Source organism: Saimiri boliviensis, chromosome 12, assembly GCF_048565385.1.
Source record: "Saimiri boliviensis isolate mSaiBol1 chromosome 12, mSaiBol1.pri, whole genome shotgun sequence".
NCBI classification, from domain to species: domain Eukaryota; kingdom Metazoa; phylum Chordata; class Mammalia; order Primates; family Cebidae; genus Saimiri; species Saimiri boliviensis.
The window spans coordinates 942185-955670 of record NC_133460.1 but is presented as its reverse complement, the minus strand read 5'-3'; the positions used below and the strand labels follow the sequence as shown (position 1 = coordinate 955670).

General features: G+C 51.2%; 1 protein-coding gene across 8 annotated transcripts in view; it reads left to right on the top strand.

Annotated features, from left to right (window-relative positions):
- The window catches only part of ABCC6 (ATP binding cassette subfamily C member 6), a 115546-nt gene that overhangs the window by 21712 nt on the left and 80348 nt on the right, over window positions 1-13486 (top strand). For all 8 annotated transcript variants that reach the window (XM_039478381.2, XM_074381609.1, XM_074381610.1 and 5 more), the window contains 4 exons: window positions 3662-3823; window positions 8237-8329; window positions 10941-11144; window positions 12345-12488. In XM_039478381.2, coding sequence (XP_039334315.2) covers window positions 3662-3823; window positions 8237-8329; window positions 10941-11144; window positions 12345-12488 — 603 coding nt within the window. The remainder of the gene's footprint in view (window positions 1-3661; window positions 3824-8236; window positions 8330-10940; window positions 11145-12344; window positions 12489-13486) is intronic.

Sequence of the window (13486 nt, the reverse complement as noted above, 5' to 3'; positions counted from 1 at the left end):
CAGGGCAGGTCCCGTTCCATGTAAGTCTCGTTCTGCGACACCTGAGCTGTCACCTGGGGAGGAGAGGGCCAAGGGGACAAATCCCGAGTGGCCAGGAGGGCAGCTCTTGATGCTGTCCTACCAGAGCGCTTCGTCCCAGCCTCGTGTCCTCCTGAGCATGCCACAGCCGGGCGTGCCCCATCCTGTTTCCGGAGTCCACGCGTTTCCTTGAGCCTGAGAGGAAAGCCGCCTGATGGGCATTGATCTCACTCCTACCTGCAGGAGGCCTTCTTTGATCTCCTGATGAGGTCAGACCCCTCCTCTCCTCTCTAACCTCTGTGCTGCCTTTTTTTTTTTTTAAAAAAAAAAAAAAAAAAAAGACAGAGTTTAATGCTTATAGCCCAGGCTGGAGTGCTATGATGCGATCTTGGCTTTCTGCAACCTCTGCCCACCAGGTTCAAGCGATTCTTCTGCCTCAGCCTCCTGAGTAGCTGGGATTACAGGCATGCACCACCATGCCCAGATAATTTTGTGTTTTTAGTAGAGACAGGGTTTCACCATTGGATCAGGCTGGTTTCAAACTCCTGACCTCAGGTGATCCACCCACCTCAGCCTCCCAAAGTACTGGGATTACAAGTGTGAGATACCACGCCCAGCCTGGGCTGCTTTTTTAGGGTACTCATCATAACTGCCGTTAAAGCATGAGTTATATAAATCGTTTGTTTTGTCATTTTATATATATACACTTTAAGATCTGGGGTACATGTGCAGAACGTGCAGGTTTGTTACACAGGTATACACGTGCCATGGTGGTTTGCTGCACCCATCTACCCATCATCTACATTAAATATTCCTCCTCATGCTATCCCTTCCCCTATTCTCCACCCCCACAGGCCTCAGTATGTGATGCTCCCCTCCCTGTGTACATGTGTTCTAATTGTTCATCTCCCGCCTATGAGTGAGAAGGTGTGGTATTTGGTTTTCTGTTCTTGTGTCAGTTTGCTGAGAAGGATGGTTTCCAGCTTCTTCCATGTCCCTGCAAAGGACATGGACTCATCCTTTTTTATGGCTGCATAGTATTCCATGGTATATATGTGCCACATTTTCTTTAGTCTCTTATTGATGGGCATTTGTATTGGTTCCCAGTCACAATAAACATGTGCACATGTGTCTTTAGTAGAGTGATTTATAATAATTTGAGTGTATACCCAGTAATGGGCTTACTCGGTCAAATGATATTTCTAGTTCTAAATCCTTGAGGAATCACCACTCTGTCTTCCACAATGGTTGAACTAATTTACCCTCCCACCAACAATATAAAATCTTTCCTATTTCTCCACATGCTCTCCAGCATCTGTTGTTTCCTGACTTTTTAATGAATACCATTCTAACTGGCACGAGTGGTATCTCATTGTGGTTTTAATTTGCATTTCTCTAATGACCGGTGATGATGAGCATTTTTTCATGTCTGCTGGCTGCATAAATGTCTCTTTTGAGAAGTATCTGGTCATATCCTTCACTCACTCTTTGATGGGTTTTTTTTTTTCTTGTAAATTTAAGTTCTGTGTAGATTCTGGATATTAGCCTTCAGTCAGATGAATAAAGTGCAAAAAATTTTTCCCATTTCTACAACCAAAGTGTAGGCTGCCTGTTGACTCTGATGATGGTTTCTTTTGCTATGTAGAAGCTCTTTAGTTTAATTAGATTGCATTTGTCAATTTTGGCTTTTGTTGCTCTTGCTTTTGGTGTTTTAGTCATGAAGTCTTTGCCTATGCCTACGTCCTGAATGGTATTGCCTAGGTTTTCTTACTTTTTGAGACAGAGTCTTACTCTGCCACCCAGGCTGGAGTGCAGTGGAGATCTCAGCTCACTGCAATCTCCACCTCCCAGGTTCAAGCGATTGTCTTGCCTCAGCCTCTGGAGTAGCTGGGAATACAGGCCCCCACCACCGTGCCCATCTAATTTTTGTATTTTTACTAGAGACAGAGTTTTTTTACCATATTGGCAGGCTGGTCTCCAACCCCTGGCCTCAAGCCATCCACCCGCCTCGGCCTCCCAAAGTGCTGGGATTACAGGCATAAGCCACCATGCCAGGCCAGTTATATAAATCTTTGTTATAAGGCCTTGTTTCCCACCTCAAACTCCAGCCCCGGGAGAGCAAGCCTCATTTCTGCTGTTCACAGCTGTGTTTTCAGCTCTCAGCTCAGTGTGAGACCAACAGTGGGCCCTCTCCGGAGATTTGCTATGTGGATAATTTCTATGCTCAGTCATTGCTGGATCACTCCTTCACTCCCTCACATAGTCACAGAGACAGGACTACATGTGGGACTTAGCATCCAACAGGCTGGAAGGGGTCCACTGTGACCCCAGGGTTAGGGCAGATAAGAGGCTGACAGAGAAGCAGGTTGCTGTCAGAGAAGCACGTGAAAGGTCTCACCCTTGTGTGCCTGCATCACCCTGGATTGCTTCAAGGGTGAAGGAACTTGCAAGGCCTGTGACTTTGGGAGAGGTGCTGAACTTCTCTGTGCCTCCGTTTCCTTAGCTGGAGAATGGGGTTAGTAATTGTGCCTTTCATTGATTCTAGTCTAAAATTTTTTTTCTTCACTCTAATATTTCCAAAATGGAGATGTCTCTTAAACGTCTTAATGTAATTGGAAATATCTTCCTTGGTGAGAGAACGTTAGACAGCGTTTTGCCCATGGCGTTTTTTTTAAAGCCAGGATCTTCCTCTGTTCCCCAGGCTACAGTGCAGCGGCACCAACCCAGCTCACTGCAGCGTCAGCCTCCTGAACTCAAGTGATCCTCCCACCTCAGCCTCCCCGGTAGCTGGGACCACAGGCACACCGCAACTGTGCCTGGCCAATTTTTTTTTTTTCTTTTGAGATGGAGTTTTGCTTTTGTCACCCAGGCTGAAGTGCAGTGGCTTGATCTTGGCTCACTGCAACCTCCACCTCCTGTGTTGAAGTGAGTCTCCTGTCTCAGCCTCCCAAGTAGCTGGGATTATAGATGTTCATCACCATGCCTGGCTAATTTTTGTATTTTTGGCAGAGACAATGTTTTACCATATGGGCCAGGCTGGTCTCGAACTCCTGACCTCAGGTGATCTGTCTACTTCGGCCTCCCAAAGTGCTGGGATTACAGGTGTGATCCACCATGCCCAGCCCCCTGGCTAATTTTTAAAACTGTTTTTGTAGAGATTGGGTCTTGCTATGTTGTCCAGGCTGGTCTCAAATTCCTAGGATCAAGCAGTACCCCCCACTCGGCCTCCCATAGTGGCGAGATTAAAGGCAGGGGCCACCGGACCTGGCCTGGCATTTTAGATGGAAAGAATGTGGTAGTGCCTGCTGGATGCTATTCACGGCCATGAGCTCCCTGGGACATGATGAGACTGTTCGTTTAGCACAGCGCGTGGGACATGGTGAGCAGTGGGCAGATGACCACTGTTACCTGTGTTAATCTGGTGTTTTCATGCATGTTATTTATTATTACACCCCCTGTGCTTTAGGGATCTTGGAGAATTTTTTTTTTTTAATCATCTCTGGATTCTCAAGAGATTGGCCTAAGAGACTTTACTCACTGCGCAGATGAACACAGTGAGGCTCAGTGGGTGGATAAGCCACCTGGGGCACCCTTGTGCCCCAGCCTCAAGCCCTCTGCTTCTTTCCCTCTGCCCTCCCTGCAGGTCCTGGCTCTGTCCAGCGGCTCCAGAAAGGCCAGTGCAGTGGGTGACGTCGTCAACCTGGTGTCCGTGGACGTGCAGCGGGTGACCGAGAGCGTCCTCTACCTCAATGGCCTGTGGCTGCCTCTCGTCTGGATCGTGGTCTGTTTCGTCTATCTCTGGCAGGTGCGTGGGTGGAGGAAGATGGGATTCGAATGGCGTCACCGATCCTTCCTCCTTCTTCCCCCTCCCACCCTTCCTCCTCAGCACTTAGCATTCAAGAGGCTAGAATGGGTCAACTGTGACCCCGGGGTTAGGGCAATTTGAAGCTGCCGGAGAACCAGGTTGGTGTCGGAGAGGCACGAGAAAGGTCTCGACCGTGTCCTGTCTTCATCACCCACGATTCCATTCCCGGTGTGGACGCTTACAAGCCTTCCTCCCCACCCCCTGCCCCCGCATCGCCTCCTCCCGCTCCCTGCACTCCTCTCCTCCTGCACCCCCCGCCTTCTGACCATGCAGCACCCCTCCTCTTCCTGCAGCCCCTCCTCGTCTCCCTCCCACCCCCTCTTCCTCGTCTTCCTCTCTCCTGCGCCTCCCTTTTCTTCCGTTTCTGCTCCGTCATCCTCCCTCCCCCTGCTTTCCTCTCCCCTCTCCCCCCCCCGCTCCCTCCTCCTCCTGCTCTCCCCCTTCCTTTCTCCCTCTTCCCCTCTTTTTTCCCCTCCCCTTCTACCCCGTCTCCTCCTCCTCCAATCCTGTCTCCTTTTGCCTCTTGTTGGCTGATCTAACGGGAAAAGTCTTCAAGAGGATCGCCTTCACTTGGCCTTAGGCAGGAAGCTCATCCTCTCAGGGCCTCAGTTTCCTTTGTAGAATGATGATGATGACATTGACACTTTCCCTTGTGCTATTAGGGTACCCAGTAGGCAAGTTAACCACGTTTTGAAGTTACCAGTAGCCCTGGGGTATCGCCACAGCCGCTGTCTACAAAACACGAGAGGAAAAAATTCACGGGAAACAAATTGCTACTTACTGTTCCAAAAGGACAAAGTAGCTGTCAGGAAACAACCAGAACGAAAACAAACAAAACATGTATTTTCTGACTTCCTTCAACTTTGTGGTACAGGATTTTCTTTTTAATTAAAAAAAAAAAAATATCAGACTCTGGCCTGGGTACAGTGGCTCACGCCTGTAATCCCAGCACTTTGGGATGCCAAGGTGGGTGGATCACTTTAGGCCAGGTGTTCGAGACCAACCTGGCTAACATGGTGAAACCCTGTCTCTATTAAAAATACAAAAATTAGCTGGGTGTGGTGGTGGGCACCTGTCATCCCAGCTACTCTGGAGGCTGAGGCAGGAGAATCGCTTGAGCCTTGGAGGTGGAGGTTGCAGTGAGCCGAGATCGCACCATTACACTCCAGCCTGGGTGACAGAAAGAGACCCTGTCTCCAGAAAAGAAAAAGAAAATTAGACTCTGTATCAGGAAGTGCCCAGGCTCAAATCCTGCTTCTGACGACTTACCAGCTGTGAATTGGTAAGCAAGGAACCTACTCTCTCGGTGCCTGTCCTTGTCTGTAACACCAGGATCGTAACTAACAGTAGCGCCCCTGCCCCAGAGGTGCTGAGGCATGACACGAGCCCATACTAGAAAGCGCTTAGCACGGCGCCGGGCACACAGCAGCACTCTATAGGTATTTGCTAGTATTATCATGAGCTACTTTTTCGCAAAGGACAGGACAGTAGATATTTTTACATTGGGGGCCCTACCATCTCTCCTGCAAATACTCACCTCTGCCCTTGGAGTGCAGAAGTGGCCACAGGTAATACTAAGCAAACAGGCATGGTTTTCCTCCAATCCTAGCAGTTCGGGAGGCCAAAGTGGGTGGATCACGAGGCCAGGAGTTTGAGACCAGCCTGGCCAACATGGTGAAACCCTGTCTCTACTAAAAGTACAAAAAGTAGCTGGGTGTGGTGGTGGGCCACTGTAATCCTAGCTTCTCGGGAGGCTGAGGCAGGAGAATTGCTTGAACCTGGGAGACAGAGGTTGCAGTGAGCCAAGACCGTGCCATTGTACTTTAGCCTGGGCAACAGAGTGAGACTCCATTTCAAAAAAAACCAAAATTCTGTTTATGGATGCTGACATTTGAACTCCATATCATTTTCACATGTCATGACATAGTATCCTTTCGATTTATATATATATTTATATTTATATATTTAACTGGGCATGGTGGTGGTACACACCTGTAGTCCTAACTACTTGGGAGGCTGAGGCAGGAGGATCGCTTGAGCCCAGGAGTTCAAGGTTACAGTGAGCTGTGATCATGCCACTGCATTCTAGCTCAGAGACAGAGCAAGACTGGCTTTTAAAATTGTAAAAAATGTTTTGTTTTGTTTTGTTTTTTTGCGACAGAGTCTCACTGTGTTACCCAGGTTGGAGTACAGTGGCACAATTTTGGCTCACTGCAACCTTCTCCTCCCAGGTTCAAGCGGTTCTCCAGCCTCAGCCTCCCAAGCAGCTGGGATGACAGGCATGCGCCACCATATCTGGCTAATTTTTGTATTTTTAGTAGAGATTGGGTTTCACCATGTTGGGCTGGTCTCAAACTCCTGACCTCAGCCAATCTGCCCACCAGAGCTTCCCAAAGTGCTGGGATTATGGGCATGAGCCACTGTGCCCGCCCTTGTAAAAAATGTTAGTGGCGTTTTGATTATAATTGTTCCGTACTCCCCCCAAAATTGGAATGCACATGCATATGATTGTTGACGCCAGGACTAGGGGCCGGGACCTTTTCTAATGCCTTCACCTTGTATTTCAGGGCCTTGCAAACAATAGGTTCTTAGCAAGTACAGCGTAAGGCACTTGGACAGTGCTTCATGTGCAGTACATACAAGGCATCATTAGGAAGAAAGAGGGAGAGGAAGAACACTGGAAATTTCAGGGCAGTTGATCAGGTTGACACCACGACTGCTAAAACTCAGATAAGACCAGTCTGAGCGTGGTGGCTTATACCTGTAATCCTAGCACTTTGGGAGGCCGAGGCTGGTTGATCACTTAGGTCAGGAGTTCAAGACCAGCGTGGCCAATATGGCAAGTACTGAAAATACAAAAATTAGCCAGGCATGGTGGCAGGCACCTGTAATCCCAGCTACTCGGGAGGCTGAGACAGGAGAATCACTTGGGAAGCACAGGTTGCCCTGAACCGAGATCATGTCACTGCACTCCAGCCTGGGTGACAGAGCAAGACTCCCATCTCATTAAAAAAAAAAAAAGAAAAAGAAAAAGGAAAAAGAAGAAAAGAACAACAAAAGAAAAAGAAAATGTGTTCCTAAGGACTGAGATGGGAAACGGAGGCACACAGACTGGAGTTGGGGTGGCGCTTGTCGAGAGAATGGGTTCAAGTAACCTGTGAAGGACTCTCAGAAAGGCGCAGCAACTTAAAAATCATTTATTCTACCTCCCACTTCCACGTTTTCCAGATATAGAAACCAAAGCTGAGAAGGGAAGATAACTATCCCAAAAGCACCATGTTGGCAGGGAGCAGGGTTGCCAGAGAAAACAGGACATGCAGAGAAGCGTGAGTTTCAGACTTTCAGTGTATGTCCCAAATAATGCACGAGATTTATACGAAAACCTTACTCTTTGTCTTCAAAGGAAACTCGGCATCTGTATGACGATTTGCTAAGTCTGACAGCCCTCATGAGGGTAAAATGAAGATTAGGAAAATGATGAAATGTAATAAGCAAACATGCAAAATTAGGACAAATCTGTTCCCATTTTGCAGACAAGGGAACTGCACGTTAGGGAGGCGACTTGTCCCAAGGTCACACTCACAAGCGTCAGAGTTAGGATTTGAACCCGGTCCTGATTCCAGAGGTCTCAACTTCACTGTTGTGGCCAGGAACACCCCACAGTGCTACTCATGTGTGTACATATTCTGTCTTGAATATGACGCTATCCCCATCGTGTAAGTGGGCCATTCCCCTCCCTGACACTGAAGGACCCCATTTGCGGCAGGCGCCTCCTGACCCAGCAGACCCCCATGAGCCCAGATCCCTGGGACCTGGTGGCTGCCCTTATCACATTCCCTGACTCCCCATCTTAGGACCCAAGTCTGACCCCCTTCAGGATCTGCATTTGTGTTACAGGAAAGGGGACCCGATCCAGACCCCAAGGGTGGGTTCTTGGATCCCATGCAAGAAAGAATTCAGGATAAGTCTGTAAAGCGAAGTGAGTTTTTCATTTTGTTTCGTTTTTGACATGGAATCTCACTCTGGTGCCCAGGCCGGAGTGCAGTGGCACAATTGTGGCTCACTGTAACCTCTCCCTACAACCTCCACTCTGGTGGCCATCTTGGTTTTGGTGGGTTGGACTGGCTTCTTTACTGCAGCCTGTTTTACTGGCAAGGTCTCTGTGACCTGTATCCTGTGCTGCCCTCCTGTCTCATCCCGTGACTTAGAATGTCTTCACCACCAGGGAACGCAGCCCGGGAGCTCTCAGCCTCCTTTTACCCAGCTCCTATTCAAGATGGAGCTGCTGTGGCTCACATGCCTCTGGCAGCTGGGCTCCTCGGGATCTCCTGACATCCTGTCCCCTCTTCCCAGCTCCTGGGCCCGTCTGCCCTCATGGCCATCGCTGTCTTCCTGAGCCTCCTCCCTCTGAATTTCTTCATCACCAAGAAGAGGAACCACCATCAGGTTTGGCTTTTGGGAAAGGGGTGGACCGGGCAGGAAGAAGGGAGGAAGCCATAGGTCCTGTGTGGGCGATGGGGAGGGGAGAGCTGAGTGGGAGCCCGTGGCTCTGCCTTGTTTTAGTCTCTGTGAGTTGCCCATTGTGCAGACCTGCCCCCGCTCCTCCCCCATCGCAATGGATGGCGGCTCCTCCCTCCAGTGTTCAGGCCCCGGGCCCTGGGTCACTTCAATGCCTTTTTCTCTTGCACCCCATCGGCCAGCAGATTTGCTTGGCGTCACCTTCAGAGTGCATCCAGAATGTCACCCTTCCTGTTGCAGGTCCTCCAAGCCCCCACCCCACCCTTTCTCTAACCTGGATCCCTGCAGCAAGGCCCTGGCTCACTCTCTACTTCTGCCCCCACCTCTCTCCACTCCCAGCCACAGGAGACCTGTGTAAGCAGAATACATTGCGCCCTCCTCTGCTGAGACCCACAGCGGCCCAGTTTTCCTCAGTCTGAGCCAAAGGCCCCACAGTGGCCCACCAGGCCCACCCTGAGCTGCCTCATTGCCTCCAGCCTCACCTTCCACCCGTCTCCCCCCTTTCCCACCTACCCCCCTTCACCATCCTGACCTCTGCCTGATGTTCACACATCTCTCCAGGCACCTGCTTTAGCTGTTCCCTCTGCCTGGGTCACCCTCAATCCAGAAGACCCTTGTCCCCTCCAGGGCCGCCTCCCTCACCACCGTCCAGCAAGGACACAACCGCCCATCCCTCTCCTCCCAGCAGCTCCCTTCCTTGGCCTGTCCTGGGTTGGTTTTTGCTTTTCCCCAGCACTTCGCACTTCCTAAAGGGCCCTGCAGGAGGCTCCTGGCAGGGGCCGATGGCCTCGCTCTCCTTAGACTGGAAGCTCCACAGCAGCACGGGCCACTCCCTGTGGCAGACTCAGTGTCTAGTTAGTGCTGGGGGTGCAGAAGGTGCTGGGTCAGTGTTTGAGAACGATGGAAGAAAGGGAGGGGAGAAGGGAGGGAGAGAGGAGGGGAAGAAGGGAAGGGGGGAGAAAGAAGGGAGGGGAGGAAAGATAGGAAAGGGCAGGACAGCTGGAGGGAAGGAAAGAGTTGAGGGAGGAAGAGAAGGAATGAGGGAGGGAAGGAAGAGAGGGGGGAGGGAGGCAGAAAGGAAAGAGGTGGAAGTGAAGGAGGGAGGGAACTGACTTCCCCTCTAGGCCCAGCTGTCCCCGTGTCTGTCATCTGGGCTGTTTCTCTAGCTTCCTGCGAGGCCTCCTTGAAAATCTTCTCGGTGGGCCTGGTGGCTCGGACCTGTAATCCCAGCGCTTTGGGAGGCCAAGCTGGGCAGGTCGCCTGAGGTGAGGAGTTTTGAAACCAGCCTGGCCAACATGGCAAAACCCTGTCTCTACTAAAAAAGACAAAGATTAGCCAGGTGTGGTAGCAGGTGCCTACAATCCCAGCTACTTGGGAGGCTGAGGCACGACAATCCTTTGAACCTGGGAGGAGGAGGTTGCAGTGAGCTAAGATCGTGCCACTGTACTCCAGCCTTGGTGACAGAGCAAGACTCCATCTCAAAACAACAAAAAAAAACCCAAAAAAAAACCCTTCCCCAGGCAGCTGCCCTCTGGTGATGCCCCCCTACCCAGTGAAGCACAGGGGACCCCAAACTCCTGCGTGACCCTAAAGTGCCAGGTGACCCTGTCCACGCATTCCTGTGGCCACACTGAGTGCCCTCCAAGTCCTGCTGCTCCCTGTGCCTGGGTTTTTGCTGCCCCCTGTCTTAAAGCCTCCCCTCCCTCTTCCCAGCTCCATCCCCCCATCCTCTGCCTGCCCAGCACGAACCTCCTGGTCATTTAACATGTAGCTCAGGGGCCGGGCGGAGTGGCTCACGCCTGTGATCCCAGCACTTTGGGAGGCTGAGGTGGGCAGATCACAAGGTCAGGAGATCAAGACAAGCCTGTGTAACACAGTAAAACCCCATCTCTACTAAAAATTCAAAAAATAAATTAGCTGGGCGTGGTGGTGGGCACCTGTAATCCCAGTTACTCGGGAGGCTGAGGCAGGAGATTCGTTTGAACCTGGGAAGTGGAGGTTGCAGTGAACCAAGATTGCACCACTGTACTCCAACCTGGGCAACAAGAGTGAGACTGTCTTAAAAAACAAGAAAAAACAAACAGAAAGATATAGCTCAGGCCGTCATCCTGGCACTTTAGGAGACTGAGGGCAGATGTTCACTTGAGCTCAGGAGCTCCATACCAGACTGGGCAACATAGTGAGACCCCCCAACTTCACAAAATGTAAATGGAGAAAAAAGATGTAGCTCAGATATCACCCACTCCATTTAGCCTTCCTGACAGGGCCATACCCAGGAGGGCTCAGGGGCTCCATCTGTTCTCTGGGCATTAGAGAGAGTCTGCTTCCCTGGGGTGATGGTCCTGGGTCAGTTCCTACAGGAGTCCAGGCACAGGATGATGGTGGATGGACCAGGACTGAGGGTCAGAGATGCTGAGAGGCAGAAAGCTTTGGGACGTACTTGTCGAAATCAGTGGGATTTCCTGCAGGGTGGCTGTCAGGGTGCAGGGAGAATTCTGGACCGGCCCCGTCTTCATCTCTCTCTCCTCTCCAATCCCAGGAAGAGCAAATGAGGCAGAAGGACTTGCGGGCTCGGCTCACAAGCTCCATCCTCAGGAACTCGAGGACCATCAAGTTCCATGGCTGGGAGGGAGCCTTTCTGGACAGAGTCCTGGGCATCCGGGGCTGGGAGCTGGGCGCCTTGCGGACCTCCGGCCTCCTCTTCTCCGTGTCGCTGGTGTCCTTCCAAGTGTCTACGTTTCTGGTGACGTCACTCTAATCTCTATGTGGAGCGGGACTGGGGAAGGAGTGTGGTGGTGGGGGCAGGGTGAGGTATGTGGAGCCTCCCAGATCCTACCACTCTGTCCATCAAAACCCACTCATTCAGGATCCTGTTCTCTCGGGGTTCCTGCTGTCTTCTGCTTGAGTGAATTAATGTGGTCATTCTGGTGAAGGTGGTGAAGGTGGCAGCGGCTCCTGAGGTCTGCTGTTCGGAGAGTTCCAGGCTTCTACTGACATGAGAAGGAGGGTGGAGGTGCAGGGCGACTGCCGAGGTAGAATCCGGCGTCTGAGGGGCTTCCCTGCTGCCGGCCAGCAGATGTCCACAGCCACCCTGTTACTGACGGGATCCTTGTCCTGCCATTCATTCTGTCATTTATTTCAGATTGCTGTCAAAACAGCCTTCCTAAAGCACAGCTTTAACAAATTTGATACATAGGCTGGGCAAAGTAGCTCAAGCCTGTCATCCCAGCACTTTGGGAGGCTGAGGTGGGTGGACCACCTGAGGTCAGGAGTTCAAGACCGGCCTGCCCAACATGGCAAAACCCTGTGTATACCAAAAACACAAAGATTAGCCAGGCATGGTAGAGAGCGGCTGTAATCCCAGCTACTCAGGAGGCTGAGGCAGGAGAATCCCTTGAACCTGGGTGGTGGAGATGGCAGTGAGCCAAGATCATATCACTTCACTCCAGCCTGGGCAACAGAGAAAGGTTTTGTTTCCAAAAAAAAAAAAGGGCAGGGGGACCACAAATGGCACCAACTCCTAGCGCCCTCACGTGCTGCTTCTGCCTGCAGCTTTAGAGTCATCTTCCAAGGGACTCTCGGGTCACGAGTTCCACCACGCCTAAAACAGCAATGCTACCAAGATCAGAAACTCTGCTGTCCCCCCAGCGCCTGCAGCCGAGAGCCATTAGGCTCTCCCCTAGCCTCTAGTGATGCCTAGAGCCAGGGCTGCACCCTCATCGCCTTTAACAACATGCTGTGTCTTTGGAGAGAGCCTTGCTTAGCTTGTGGCTGAGGAGTGGATGCGTATTAGTAGGATTGGGAGTGGGATCTATTGAGGGAGGCTCCTGCGGACATGGCAGGTGGGTCACATGGACCCTGCAGGCACCATAGCTTGCCTGGCCTGCCCAGTCCATGCTTGCGTGTCTCACTGTCGCCCCACGTGTTTCCCCTCCCACCTCAGGTTGCACTGGTGGTGTTTGCTGTCCACACTCTGGTGGCCGAGAATGCCATGGATGCAGAGAAAGCCTTTGTGACTCTCACGGTTCTCAACATCCTCAACAAGGCCCAGGCTTTCCTGCCCTTCTCCATCCACTCCCTCGTCCAGGTGAGGTGGGGGTCAGGGCTGGAGCCATCCTGGGGGACCGCGTGGGCTACACTGGCTTCAGCTACCCTAGGCCTGCCATTTGCCGAGGAGGGGAAAGACAGAGTGGGAGGGAGACAGATGGTGTGGAGCTGGAAAAGAGGCCAGCAGGGGTAAGAACAGAGGTGGGCAGAGAGTACAGCAGACATCTGCAAGGGGCCAACCTTTGTCTGTACCACCATGGAATCCGACAACCATTTCCGTGAGTATCTAGAACCATAGGGGCTGTCTGCTATGACAGCAGGTGTCACCAACACAATCAACACTTGGTCACAGGTACCATCGCTGAGAACCAAGAGGGCACTTGGCTTCCCAGAGTGCTGGGATTACAGGCATGAGCCGCCGCACCTAGCCTAGTCTGTATTTTAATGACTGGTTTCTTTCTTCGCCAAAGATGGGTTTGTGACTGGGAGAGGGCACCCCCAGATGGACATTTGAAATTGTTCCGTATAATGTGCAGACCTCTCCACAGACACCCTCAGAACATGCAGGCTCATCCGTCTGTCCAGCGATTCTACATACAAGCAATTATGTCAGTTCCCTTTTTTACACAAAGCAATTTTGTTTCTCTTCCTTTGCTATCTTTGGTCCTTTCAGCATCGTGAAAACAAGAAACGGTGGCATACCTGAGCCATCTGTTTCTATTTTTTAATTTTTATTTATATTATTTTTTTTTGAGACAGAGTGTCACTCTGTCACCCAGGATGGAATACAATGGTGCAATCTCGGCTCACTGCAACCTCCACCTCCTGGGTTCAAGTGATTCTCCTGCTTCAGCCTCGCACCTAGGTGGGACTACAGGCACATACAACCATGCCCAGCTAATTTTTTTCATATTGTTCATAGAGATGAGGTTTCACTATGTTGACCAGGCTGGTCTTGAACTGCTGATTTCAGGTGATCTGCCCACCGTGGCATCCCAATGTGCTGGAATTTCTGACATAAGCCGCTGTGCCCAGCCA